Source organism: Pavona decussata, unplaced genomic scaffold, assembly GCF_977016875.1.
Source record: "Pavona decussata unplaced genomic scaffold, jaPavDecu1.1 SCAFFOLD_89, whole genome shotgun sequence".
Lineage (NCBI taxonomy): Eukaryota > Metazoa > Cnidaria > Anthozoa > Scleractinia > Agariciidae > Pavona > Pavona decussata.
The window spans coordinates 1,289,862-1,302,490 of NW_028145506.1; the positions used below are offsets into that span (position 1 = coordinate 1,289,862).

General features: G+C 38.3%; 1 protein-coding gene across 1 annotated transcript; it reads left to right on the top strand.

Moving 5' to 3' along the window:
• Nucleotides 1–1,989: 1,989 nt before the first annotated feature.
• Nucleotides 1,990–10,789, top strand: LOC146474469 (patched domain-containing protein 3-like). Its single transcript, XM_085117070.1, has 5 exons — nucleotides 1,990–2,502; nucleotides 2,668–3,891; nucleotides 5,381–6,525; nucleotides 7,074–7,557; nucleotides 8,283–10,789. The coding sequence occupies exons 1-5, from the start codon at nucleotides 2,429–2,431 to the stop codon at nucleotides 8,341–8,343; spliced, it is 2,988 nt and encodes a 995-aa protein (XP_084973196.1). The 5' UTR covers nucleotides 1,990–2,428; the 3' UTR covers nucleotides 8,344–10,789.
• Nucleotides 10,790–12,629: the final 1,840 nt, after the last annotated feature.

The following is a 12,629-nucleotide window of genomic DNA, read 5'->3' on the forward strand; positions in this document are numbered from 1 at the left end:
GGATTAAGTAGACACAACATGCAATATTAAAGTCAATGTGCTATAAATATAATGGGACGGTGATATTGCAACATTCAGATTTGCCAAGCATTGCCAAACTTTGCACCTTGCGAATAATTGAACAATGAGCGTTGAAAAGAAGATTAGTCGCGGAATCTTTTTTTTTTTTTTTTTTTTTTTTGTTTTGTTGTTGTTGTTTTTTTTTTTTTTTGGAATGGGGGGATGGGGTGGGGGCTCACGGATTTAACGTTAAATACTTGAGCCCCAAAATAACTTACACATTCTATGCAGGATTTTAGTCATATCCTGCACGTATTTCTTCAGTGTAATTGTTTTAAAAGTTATTTATAAATAAGTTCCCCAAGTGATCTTTTTCCAAACTCCCTGATGAAGTCTGTAGTTATCAGCAGAAATCGGTTGGATAATAAACCTTGAGTGAAGAAGATATATTTCGTTGCTGTGTGCTGCTCACTAGAACCATGTTAAAAAATTACCTTAAAAAAATAAAAATAGACGGTCACAAAAAAACAGGAACAAGGAAAGGGCGTGACTGAAAGGAATATCGGTTGACGTAGCCTTCGATTTAGGTAAACCAGGAGATTCCTGTTCGAATATCAAATGGCATGCGTCATTCCATGATTTGGTTTATTCCCGAAATTATGGGCCACAAGTTGAAGTAATGCAATCACTTATGCTTAACCCCTATAACACAATTTACTTGGTCCAACTGTGGGTAGAGCTTATTATACTCGTTTAATTTACCTGTGGTCACAGAGCAAAATCTTGACAATTGCGGATTTTTTTTTTAGATCTTTTTTTTGTCATAATGGAGTACAATCTTTTTTTTTTTAAACTATGACCATTCAAAGTCTTCAAATGGAAGCTCATACCACTCTTCTTTTATTTAGATTGATTGATTCGCTGGGCCACAAGTTCAAGTAATGCAGTCATTAGGCATTTCACACTTTATTCTCTTTTAAACCGGGAGTTGGTTTGAAAAATACTTGCGTTTAATGCATGTAACACAATTTACTTGGTCCACCTGTGGGTAGAACTTCTGTTACACTTGTTTATTTTACCTGTGGTCACAGTGAAAAATCTTGACACTTGCGATTTTTGTATACCTATTAATATCATGATAGAGTACAATTTTTTCACCTATGACTATTCCGGCAAAAAGAGGCTCAGACAACTGGTTGCTGGTCATTATCCGTCACAACACTAGCTATTCAGGAACACGAATCAACAAGAATATTTAAGCAAAATACTTCACATGCTGTATCCTATGTTCTCAGATAGTTATGTGTCCTTTTAATGGCATTTTTGGGTGAGCTAAATACAGTTTTATCTTTTCGAACGGCCTTGGCTGAGAATTTTAAGATGTCGAAAGTTTAAGGGAATGGAATTTCATTCTTTTAATTTAAGAGGTGATGTCGGCTTTATGGAAATGTTCGCTATTTTTTTTTTTTCCTTCTTTAAGCGATGTACTTTCCCCTTCGAAAGCAAAAAGCAAAACGAACTAACGTTTCACCAATGTAAATAAATTTTGAACTGACTGAAAATTTTGCAGAAGAAAACATTTAGTTGGGTCTCTCCGACTACTCATAATCAGGCGAGTTTACGTCTGGGTTAAAAAAATGCTCACTTCAACATGCTCTTTATGTTTTCTATTTTTGATTACAGTATTTATTAGCCAAACATGACAGAATACTGACAACATTTACGATATTAAACACTACTTAACTTACAATACTTACACAGTACTAACAATACTTACTATACTGGCAGTGCCAAAAATACTTTTCTTCCTGAATACCAAGTTTAAAAGTTTAAATAAAACGACAAAACCTTCAAGTTTACTAAACATGTTTCGACGAAACCTTCAGTCATCTTCAGTTAGTTAATGTACAAGGCGTTGGAAGTTGAATTTATAATAGGTTGAAAACAAAATGTGGAATTATTATAATATTTAAGAGGTGGGGGCGCTTCTATTTCAAATCTTACATTTACAGTATTGAATTGTTCAACATTTCGATGGATATTCGGAAGTGTTACAAATCTTACTTATAAATAGCCTTTTTGTTGGTTTTACACTATATCGTTGCTGAAAGACAAAATTGTCACAATATAAATAGCCCTGGCTATAATGACTGCAAACGCTGTCTCGTCCAATCACAACGCAAAAGCTGTTTCTTTGTATAAATACGTACGTCATACATACACAAAATTTATATCTTTTTAAATTCACCCTACAAATACATCACGTCACTTCTGTGGCAGTTACTAGTGAGCTTCATAAACTGCGGTTTTCGAAGATACTTGCTGTTTTAAGTATAAATTTACTGATCGCTTAGTCGCAGTGAAGACAAAGCGAGTTTATCTGCTGAGTAGAAACAACTCACTAGTTGTAACGCTTTTTTGAACCGCGATGGCAGCAACAGGCGAGGAAATAATTTCCAATCCACCTGAAGACGTAAAGACAAAACGTAATGGCCAGACAAGGTATTTATGATTTTTCGTTGTTATGATTGGGCCTTACATCGCACAATTTTATTTCAATGGCTACCTTCGGAGGAAGCTAAAATTAATCCATATATATTGTCCATTATATGTTATTGTGTTTGATTCCTTCTACTACTGACAAACAATTTGAATCCTTCATTATAGTTGCTGCTGTCCAAAACAGTATAATCCGTGCTTTTGGTGGTCTTCATTCTGTAGCTGGTATGTGCGTCTTTTGGAGCGCTTCTTCGGTTGGTTTGGTGAAGGAATAGCGAAGCACCCATTGATAACCATCTCGTTCTGTCTTGTGTTTGTCAGCGTCTGCTCCGTGGGGTTTCTCTGGTTCCAATCAGAGAACAGAACAGTAAAGCTTTTCATTCCACAGAGCAGCCAGGCTATAGATGATCTAAACACTGCCGAGAAGTACTTCCGAATAAAGAACCGAGAAGAGATCATCCTCTTAGTTGCCTCCTCCGATCATCCCAATGTCCTTGCTCCCGATTGTCTGCGACAGGCCCTCAAGGCTCATCATGCGGTTGTGGAGTTGGAATCCTATTCTGACTTCTGTGTCACGCTGAAAGGTGCCAAAGCAAACTCCGTGGAAGACTGTATGATGATCAGTCCTCTGGAATTTCTACAGTTCAATGAGAGCAATCTGAATGGTAAAACCTTGATACAGGTCCAGAACGAAATCAACAGAACGTATAACAACAGCGGAGTATTGATGCGTAACGGGCGTCCATTCTGGTACAACTTCAACCGTATGTTTGGCCGCACGGTCCGAAACGATGGAGGAATCACTGAGGCAAAAGCCATACAGATGGTGTATCTCATGCGCGATCCTAGCAACGAAGACATGAACGAAAAAGTTCTTGAGTGGGAGAAAACATTCATTAACAAAGTATCCTCGTTGGTCGACAGGCTTTCATGCTTTGAAGTCCACTATTCCAGCGAACGGAGCATGGATGACGCTATCGCCGAAAGCAGTGGCTCTGATATCACATTAGTGTCAATAACTTTCACTCTAATGATCACCTTCGCTTGCGTTATGCTCGGCAAATTTCTTAACCCGCTGACTGGTCATTCATTGCTCGCTAATGCAGGAGTGTTTGCAGTGGCGCTTGGGATACTAGCCGGCTTTGGTCTGGCCATGTGGTGTCGTATCCCTTTTGTCAGTATGGTGGGGGTGCTACCTTTCTTAGTTCTTGGAATCGGTATCGATGACATATTTATCATAGTGGATGAGCTTGATCGGCAGCCAAGGGACATGTCAACGATCAATATCATCAAAACAGTGATGGCTCATTCAGGAGCTACGGTTACCATGACGACTATAACAGACTTGGTTGCATTCGCCGTTAGCACGTCCACGCAATTTCCAGCTATCAGGTATGAAAAAATTATGGTGTTGTTAATGTTTTCAATCTGTCACGCTACCTAGAATCGCTAATTATTCCTGTCCTCCTATCTTTCGTTGTCTATTAAGGTCCATTAAGATGGACCTTAATAAAAATTGGACCTGAAAATGTAAATTGTAATTTCACTATAATTGTAACATCTAAGGTTTTGATTCACACTAGATAAAACTATAGTTCACGGGAACGCTTATGAGCCATAAATTGTAGAAATAAACACTATGTTTGCATAACGGTAATTTGAACCTGATACGGCCAAACATTTTGAGATTTTAAGGAAATTACTGAGGATAAGGATAGAACGTTCTATTCAAGCAAATTTTGTGGATGAAGCACAGTGTCAGTACTTTAAAGGCAATAAACACTGAAAAGGTCAAATTGGTTTGTCAAATCTTTCAAGAGAGATCCTTATTTCTCCAAAGCTTGAAAAGGTCATTTTGAGAAAGACGGCCTTTATACTTAAAAGAATGAGAGCCCATACGTGTAGTTAAGATTTTGTGCACAAAACTTTCTTTTGAAGTGGAGGAGGATGAGACTCAGAAAAAGGAAGAAATATAAAGAGGAAATAGAAATGGTTTCGTATACCTCTTATTTAAAAAAATTACCGGTCCCAGTATCTCAATATTGGTGATAAGACCATTAGTTGAACTAGTCAATTTTGAAGTGGGCATAAAACCGTTTTTGAAGGCAATGCCAGGTTAAGGTCCTGTAATCGCGAAATGAACTTGGATCAATGGTTTCTTCTGCGGTTCTCCTCAGAAGACTGGCAAAATCATGAATAAAGTGTCATCACCACAATCATTAAAATAAGAATCAACGTCACCATTATTTTAGAGACCAGTTTGATCGTTTAATCATCCTCATGAAAATTGTTGTGCCTTAGGGATTTTTTTTTTCAGTGCAGTTCAGTTTATTGATTCTTGACATAAATCTTACGAGAAATATGCACTGCCCTCACTTAGCAAGAGCAAGTCGAAGCGAGCAGTGGTTACAAGCAATATTTACAGAACAAGGGAAAGAAAAATGAAATTGTTAGGTATATATATGTGTTTACAGAGAATTTAATGTATTATATAATTTATGAGTATGGTGTACGAATCAGAAACTCTTTAGAGTACGCACGTGTTTCACAGGTGCATCTACCTTTGCCCAACTGAATCAACTAATGCAATTTGTCAGGGTTAATGACGTAATTACAGTTTCAGGTGTGTTAAACAATGGTCAGCAATTATCTTATGAACAAAGAGTTCGTACTAAATTGTCTACACACACTACGATCATCATAGAGAAACGACGATGGAAAAGAGATTTCTAATCATCGACATTATTACGATTAGCATCATATTATCTTAATAAAAACATTATTTAACGTCGTCGAAACGATGTGATCACAAACAATCAAAGATTACCTAAACTCACTAAAGTGTTCCTTTAGGTACTAACTTGTGTCCATTTTTATTTAGGTATTTCTGTATCTACGCGGCGCTGACGGTCACTTTATCCTTTCTCATGATCATCACATTCTTCGTGGCCATTATGACGTACGACGTGAAGCGAATAAAATCAGGTCGCCGAGACATTTTACCATTCTGCCGAGCACCACCGCCCAAAAAGGACGCGCCAGCCTGGGACGAGCCCCTTCCGCAGATCTCAAATCGCTTTATGAAGGCCTGGGGCAGATTTTTGACGCTTACAGCAACAAAAGTCGTTGTCGTGAGTTTATCAATGATGTTTCTTGCAGCTGGAATATACGGGATCTTTAAAGTGAACGAAAGTTTTGATAGACGGATCCTAGCTAAAGATGATTCTTATTTTCAACGATTTTTGTCCGCCGAGGAAAAACACTTCGAACTTTCCCTCGAAGTGAGCATCGTTGAGTCTGGGGGCATTGATTATGGAATAAACTTTACCCAGGGAGAAATAAGAAAGCTCACAAGCATCGTCACCAACAACCCACATTACAGGAACCGCTCACTGTCTTGGATGGACTCTTTTCATCAGTTTTCCACAATAACAAACAGGCACATTAACGGTGCAGCATTTTTACCAGCGTTAAAAGCATTTCTCAGTGTTCCAGAGTTTTCTCATTTCGCTCAAGACTTGAAATTTTCTAAAGATGGCAAGACATTGGAAGCTTCGCGTGTTCTTGGCTACATGAAAAGCAGTGGCAGTTCGATGTTCCAAAAGAATGCAATGCAAACACTTCGCCATGACATCAAGGAAAATTCCAGGCTCAACGCTTTCCCCATCACCCGACCATTCATCTTCTTTGAGCAGTACGCTATAACGTCCCGTGAGACCATAAGGAACCTCTTAATAGCGGCCCTAGCGGTGTTAATCGTCACAAGCCCCTTTCTTGTGGACTGCACAGTGACGATCCTCGTGGTACTAAACTTTGCGGCCCTGATATGCGAGCTGTTTGGCCTGATGGTTATCTGGGATGTGTCTCTGAACTCCGTGTCAATGATCACTCTCGTAATGGCTATTGGCTTTGCGGTTGATTACAGTGCTCACATTGCGCATGCGTATGTGGTGTCAAACAAGGCAACAGCCAATGAGCGGGTGGTGGATGCTCTGAGCACACTAGGCGCAAGTGTCTTTTTGGGAGGTAAGTCAGGTTGCCAAGACTGCTACAAAATTGAAACATCTGCGAAAGGGGCTATAGGAAATATTTCTATTGAGTGGTAATTTATTCCTCTACAAATTCTGTTTTATATGGCTCGGAATTGAAAAAAAAAGATTGAAATGTGGTGGGGTATGCCGAGACAAAAGTATAGAAATAACTCAAAGCGGTCTCTAAAATGCCTTAACCCTTATCATCAAAGCGAGGACACTAATATGAAGATGGCGCGTAGTAGTTGAATTTATTAGAGTGGTCAATCTCGTGAGTGACCATATCCATTAATTAAATAGCACCCGCCATTATGAGATCCCTTTTATTAAGCTCTCAGTCAAATAATGTTAGTTTATTGAGTCAGTCTTGTCCACGACCGCCTGTGGAGTTTGACATATGAACGTGCAACAGTAAATACGAAGAACTCATTGATGTTGATACACTGTAATTTAATTTTTATTTTTTCTTACATGTTTTGGTTTCCACAGCCATCCTGTGGCGTAATTTTACTGTTGCTTAAATAAGACTTTCTTTTCTTTCAGGATTCAGTACTTTCCTTGGTATGATCGTACTAGTTTTCGCATCTTCCGATATATTCCGTATATTTTTCCGAATGTTTTTTGGCATTGTCGTGTTTGGCCTTCTTCATGGCTTGTGTATCATGCCTGTTTACCTTTCTTTGCTGTGTTGGAGACCCACTGTTATCAGATCACCGTCGGTAAGTGACAACGCGGAAAGACTGAGCAGTAGCAACCAGCAGGATGGAAGTGGTAGGGATTTGCAGCTGAGGCAAATTGGAAAAGATAACCCATGTTATGCAGCTGATGACAATTCCTCCCAATTGTCTAAGCAAGGTACACTCAAGGAAGAAACTACTGGCAAAAAATTCGGGTACGACGAACAAACCAGACATGACGCTTCTATCGTCGAGATGGGAATTCCAAACAAGGTAGTGGAAATCGATGAAGAAGAGCTGGATGTATTCGCAACTGGAATAGAGAGCACGAGCGAGGTTGGTCAAAGTAAGTAAGTAAGTCATTTATATGTTTCTTTATTTATTAAGTAACTACAATTTACAATACGACCAATAACGGTAAAACGTTTTTATTTAATAATGAACTTTAGTATCTTGTCATTCTATGTATGTCATTAATTTATTTTATCTACTTTTATCAAATTTGCTTTTATTGATATTGTATTTCTTAAATTGTTGTACATTGTAAGAGCATTGAGATTTTAATGTCATGCGCAAGAAATAAATTATTATCATTATTATTATTATTATTATTATTATTATTATTATTATTATTATTATTATTGTTATTAAGTTTGCAAACTAGTGAGCGAATGCGCGATTACGTGCCGGGTGATCATGAGTGCATGACTAAACGAGTTTGGCTTAAAAAAAGTTAGCGTGCTTTACTGAAATAATATTCTCAAACTCACCAATAATTCATCAAGTGAAAACAAAGATAATCACTACTGTGACCGTGGTTTGGATATGTGTTCCTAATTACCACAAAATTTTGCCATCTTTAACCTTTAATTTCTCCAAGAATTATTGACCGCTTGAGAAGCCATATCAAACACTCGAAATTGTGTTTCATCAGATATCCAAACACCACAAAGAGTCGGCTGCGCCTTTTTTTTAACCTGTTTCTCCATGTTTGGATATCTGATGCTGAAACACACCATATCGTGTTTGATATATCACTTAAAGTATTAAATTACCATGATCTTAATGTTTAAAGGACACAGAGTGGAGAAGAGTGGGAAATCGACTTCTGCGTCAGAAACTACCACAATCCTTGATGAAGATATTTTTCAAGTGTCCGACAATACAGCGCCTGACGAGAATAGTGAATCCGCTTTGAAGTCAGAAGATACAGCAGCTGATCGGAAAGCACAGCTCCCGTCGGCGTCAATCAACACATCAGCCAATAGGAACGAAGAGTCTGGAAATACTTCATATGGAATAGTTCCCAACGGAAGAGGACTGAGTGGCCAGGTAACTCAGGCTTCAGACGCAGCCAGTGAAATTCCAACCCAAAATTCCATAGGAAATTACTCAGGAACAAGCGCTGAGGATCCACCTGACAATTTAATCATAACAAAGTTTTAACGAAGAGCCCAGCACCCATTTCTACTGCATTCTAAATATTTTATAGTGAAAACGATTCTTCTCATGGTGAAACCTAAAAAACTGAGAGTGGCAAAGAACTACCGCTATATTTATTGTGTGTTCAAGAGAGCTCTCTTGGTGGGTTTAATCAGTTGGTGCGGATTACTTCCTCCGACGGTCTTGAGGTATCCATTTTTGGAATTCGCTTGACTTCCAATTAACTACTAACATTTAGTGTCGCCAGATATTTCTTTGCTTTTAACTTATGGCAAAAAAAAAAAGAAAAGAAATCTCGTTGCATAATTTGCTTCAAATAATTCCACTGAAAATGATCACGGACTGACGCATAAAACAAGCACTGGACGAATGAGCCTCTCCCAAGAGGGAGCTGGAAAAACAGTTACTGACTGGTTGTAGAATTGGCGGGGATCTTTTAAATAGTATCAACTTCAAAAAGTGACTAACGTTTTTTTCGTATATTGGGATTAATTTTTTCATCTGAGAGACCAGTTTGAATCAGACAACTTTAGATGGTTTTCGAATCGCGGAAATTATCAACAAGATCCAAATAATAAAAATTGAAAGATGTTCGGTGAGGTTACAAAGTTCCTGTGAAGACACTGCTTGAAGGGGCTATTGAAATCCAAAAAGAAAATTGGGGCTAATCGCGCATTTCTCACCTTATGTCCATAAAATGCACTTAACCCTGAATTTGGGTGCTTCATATAAGACAGACCTTTTTTTCGTTTTCGTATGACTACATGTTTGACAGAATTATGTGTGTTTTAGTGAGAATTAAGGTTAGGGGACTCCTTGTGATGTCTATCATACAGTTCATGAATCTCATTAGCGTGCATTTCTGCACATAACATTTCCCAGAGGTAAAGTAAGTAACAATCATTCTAAGAAGGTCTAAAACACATAACAATGTAGGATTTTTTTCCAAATTGAACTTAATTACCCCTCCCCTAATTTTCATTTGGATTTCAATAATTTTCACGCGAGTAAACCGCCTTTAAACCGCTCAAAAACTACATTTGAATTAGTAGGCACAAGAGTTTCTGGAACCATCTTGAGATGCGCAGAACGCATGCGCAGTAGCAAATGGAAGCACCGTTCTTAACGTTAGCACGGATACCTCATCTGTCAGACTAGAGGCTAAAGGTTTAATGAAACAAAGAGCAAGTATTATTTATGAATAATTTCTTAATATTATGTATAGCAAGTTTATCTTTGCCTCAGACACTGTCAGATTTCCAAAGCAAAAAGCTGATCATAAATCTAAAGCAAAGCTTTAGCTGAAATAGTGGCACCAGTCTTGCCTGTTTAAATATTATTTGGCATGTAAAATTAAAATATACAACTTGGTGATCCGGGAAAAAAATCCATCAGTCTTCATTAAATGGTTAAAAGTAACCAAGTAACAAAAAGCTTATCTACGCAGGCAGTGAAAGAAAAAAAAAGGAATATACAATATATCTTCAATATAAGAGATCGAAAGTAATTTCATTTTCTTTGAAACTTATTTAAGTGTTTTAAACAATACTATGTCGACGAGTGCTTAGTTTTTCGCTCACTGATTTTCGCTGTTTCTTCGGCCCGTGAACCGTGCCAGAGACCCCCCCCCCCCCCCCCCCCACCTTGTACGACCCTCTAGTTATACTTTAGCTTTGATACTCCTGTAGCCCTTGGATTTGGCACAGAACTTGCATTTGGAATTGATGGCTCTTGAGGAGCGAGAAAATCGGAGCACTTGAAGAAAACCGGCTCTCGAAGTGAAGACAATAAATCAATGAACAACAACAGGGTTGATTGCACGTGACGTCACGGCTGCCACGTTGGTGGTATGGAACAATAAGATTTTTCTCCTCTGGGAGTTAACTTTCATTTAAATTATGCAAACTATGTGAACAATTTTTTTTTGTTTTGACCACCAACATGACAGCAATGCAATCCACCTATATCAATCAATCCAAACAATGTGAAGTTTTGGCGGCGGAGCCACAAGGATAATTTCTTCTTGTTATTGTTTTCGATCTTTGAATAACTCTGCACCTGAATATCTTAGTAATTTCTTTACTCCTAGGGTTAACACAATGAATTTTTATAGAATAGATAAACTTAACATTCCCTGGTAAAAAAAAAATAGTATAGCTAAAAGCCCATTTTACAGTTGTGTGCTTGGTGACCTGGCCTTGGAGTGGAAGCGAGGCTGGGGGTGACCTTGTTTTGATACAGACCTCATTGCTTTTCATATGTAGATCATGCTGTTCTTGAGCTAACTAGTTGCATTTACATATGAAAACCAGTGAGGTCTGTATCAAAACAAGGTCACCCCCAGCCTCGCTTCCAATCCAAGGCCAGGTCACTAAGCACACAACTGTAAAATGGTTTATTTTCCGAGGCAAAAAACATAATCACTGCGCGATTTGTTGCCAACTACAGAATGGACCGTTAAAATACCGCCCGTTCTTTATGAATGAAATGTAAATATGAAGGTTATTTGGTTTTTCTCAGTACATGACAACATGTTACTGGGTGAGACTCATGTATTATTCTAGAAAGTGACACAGTCATACTCCGAAAAAAGAAATCCGAGTGCTCTTAGCAGGAGTTGAACCTAAGACCTTCCGATTACTAGCCGGATGCTCTACCACTGAGCTACAGGAGACTCGTGGGAGCTAAGGCCATTTGTCCCATAAACCTAGTTCAATTGCCTTAGCTCCCACGAGCCTCCTGTAGCTCAGTGGCAGTGCATCGCAACTAGTAATCGGAAGATCTTAGGTTCGATTTCCTGATAGGAGAACTCGGTTTTCTTTTTTCCGAGTATGCCTGTGTCACTTTCTAGAATGATAAATCATTCTCATTTATTCACCAGGCTCAAAATATACCATAACATTTGTTTCATATGTTACTGGGTGTTTCTATAAAGGGGAAAAAAGAGATATTGAAGGTTTAATACTATCACAAGCAGTTTACTGTTATAGAGGCTATATATATGAGTTGACAAAGAAACAAAGCCAGACCTTTGAACATAGAGTACAGTTTCTAAATTATGACTATTTCAGTGGGGTGCTTGACACTCTTCCTTTAATCAGATTGATTTATTCGCTGGTCATCACCCATCACAACATACAAAACCATTCATGGGCAACTCTGATCAACGAGAATACTTAGTAAGCTGTATGTTCACAGCTCGTTTTGTGTCCTTTTAAAGCATGTTTAATTTTGTTTCTCAAGCGAGTGTCTGTTTCGACAAAAAGAAAGAACACAGTTGAAAAACTACAGACCAAAATCAAGAAACTGTTAGAAATTACGCACGAAAATAAACCTGTTCGGACGCCTTGGCTTAAAATTTTAGTTGCTCCGGAAAGATTTAGAGAACATAATTTCATTCCTCTAATTTACTAGCTGCTCTTGGTTTTCCAAAAGGCTTTCTAAAAGGGGCAGATCCCGTTCGAGCCAAACTCTAAGATCAGTGGCTATAACACGTGGACAGGAGTTGTGTAGGCCTGTCATCCCCATTATTATCACTGGCCCTTTTTCGTACTTTTTATTAAACAAGATATTTGCCCCTGAGGAAACCAAAGAAACAAGGTAGTGTTCCAATGTTACTAAATTTTGACCTGACATTTTGGAGAGGAAAACTTTAGTTTTTTATAACATGGTGCGCGTGCTTCCCTATCTGATTCCTATTGGCGTCATCATGGTACATTTCTCAACATACGCACGGACGTGCGTCTATAAAATGACGTGTGCAACTCGCAGACGAACTCAAGTTTCCATCGCTTAGTTTTAGTTTGTACAAACTTAACTAATTCAAAGAAGCCAATTTCAAATGAAACTTTCTCGATCAGACCATGCCATTGTGGCGTGTTTGTAAACAGCTGATAAGAACCTTTGTTTCTCGGTACAGCGCATTGAGAGAATTTTGTAATCAATCACAAATAAAACGTGTTTTGCGCGTGCTACGTTT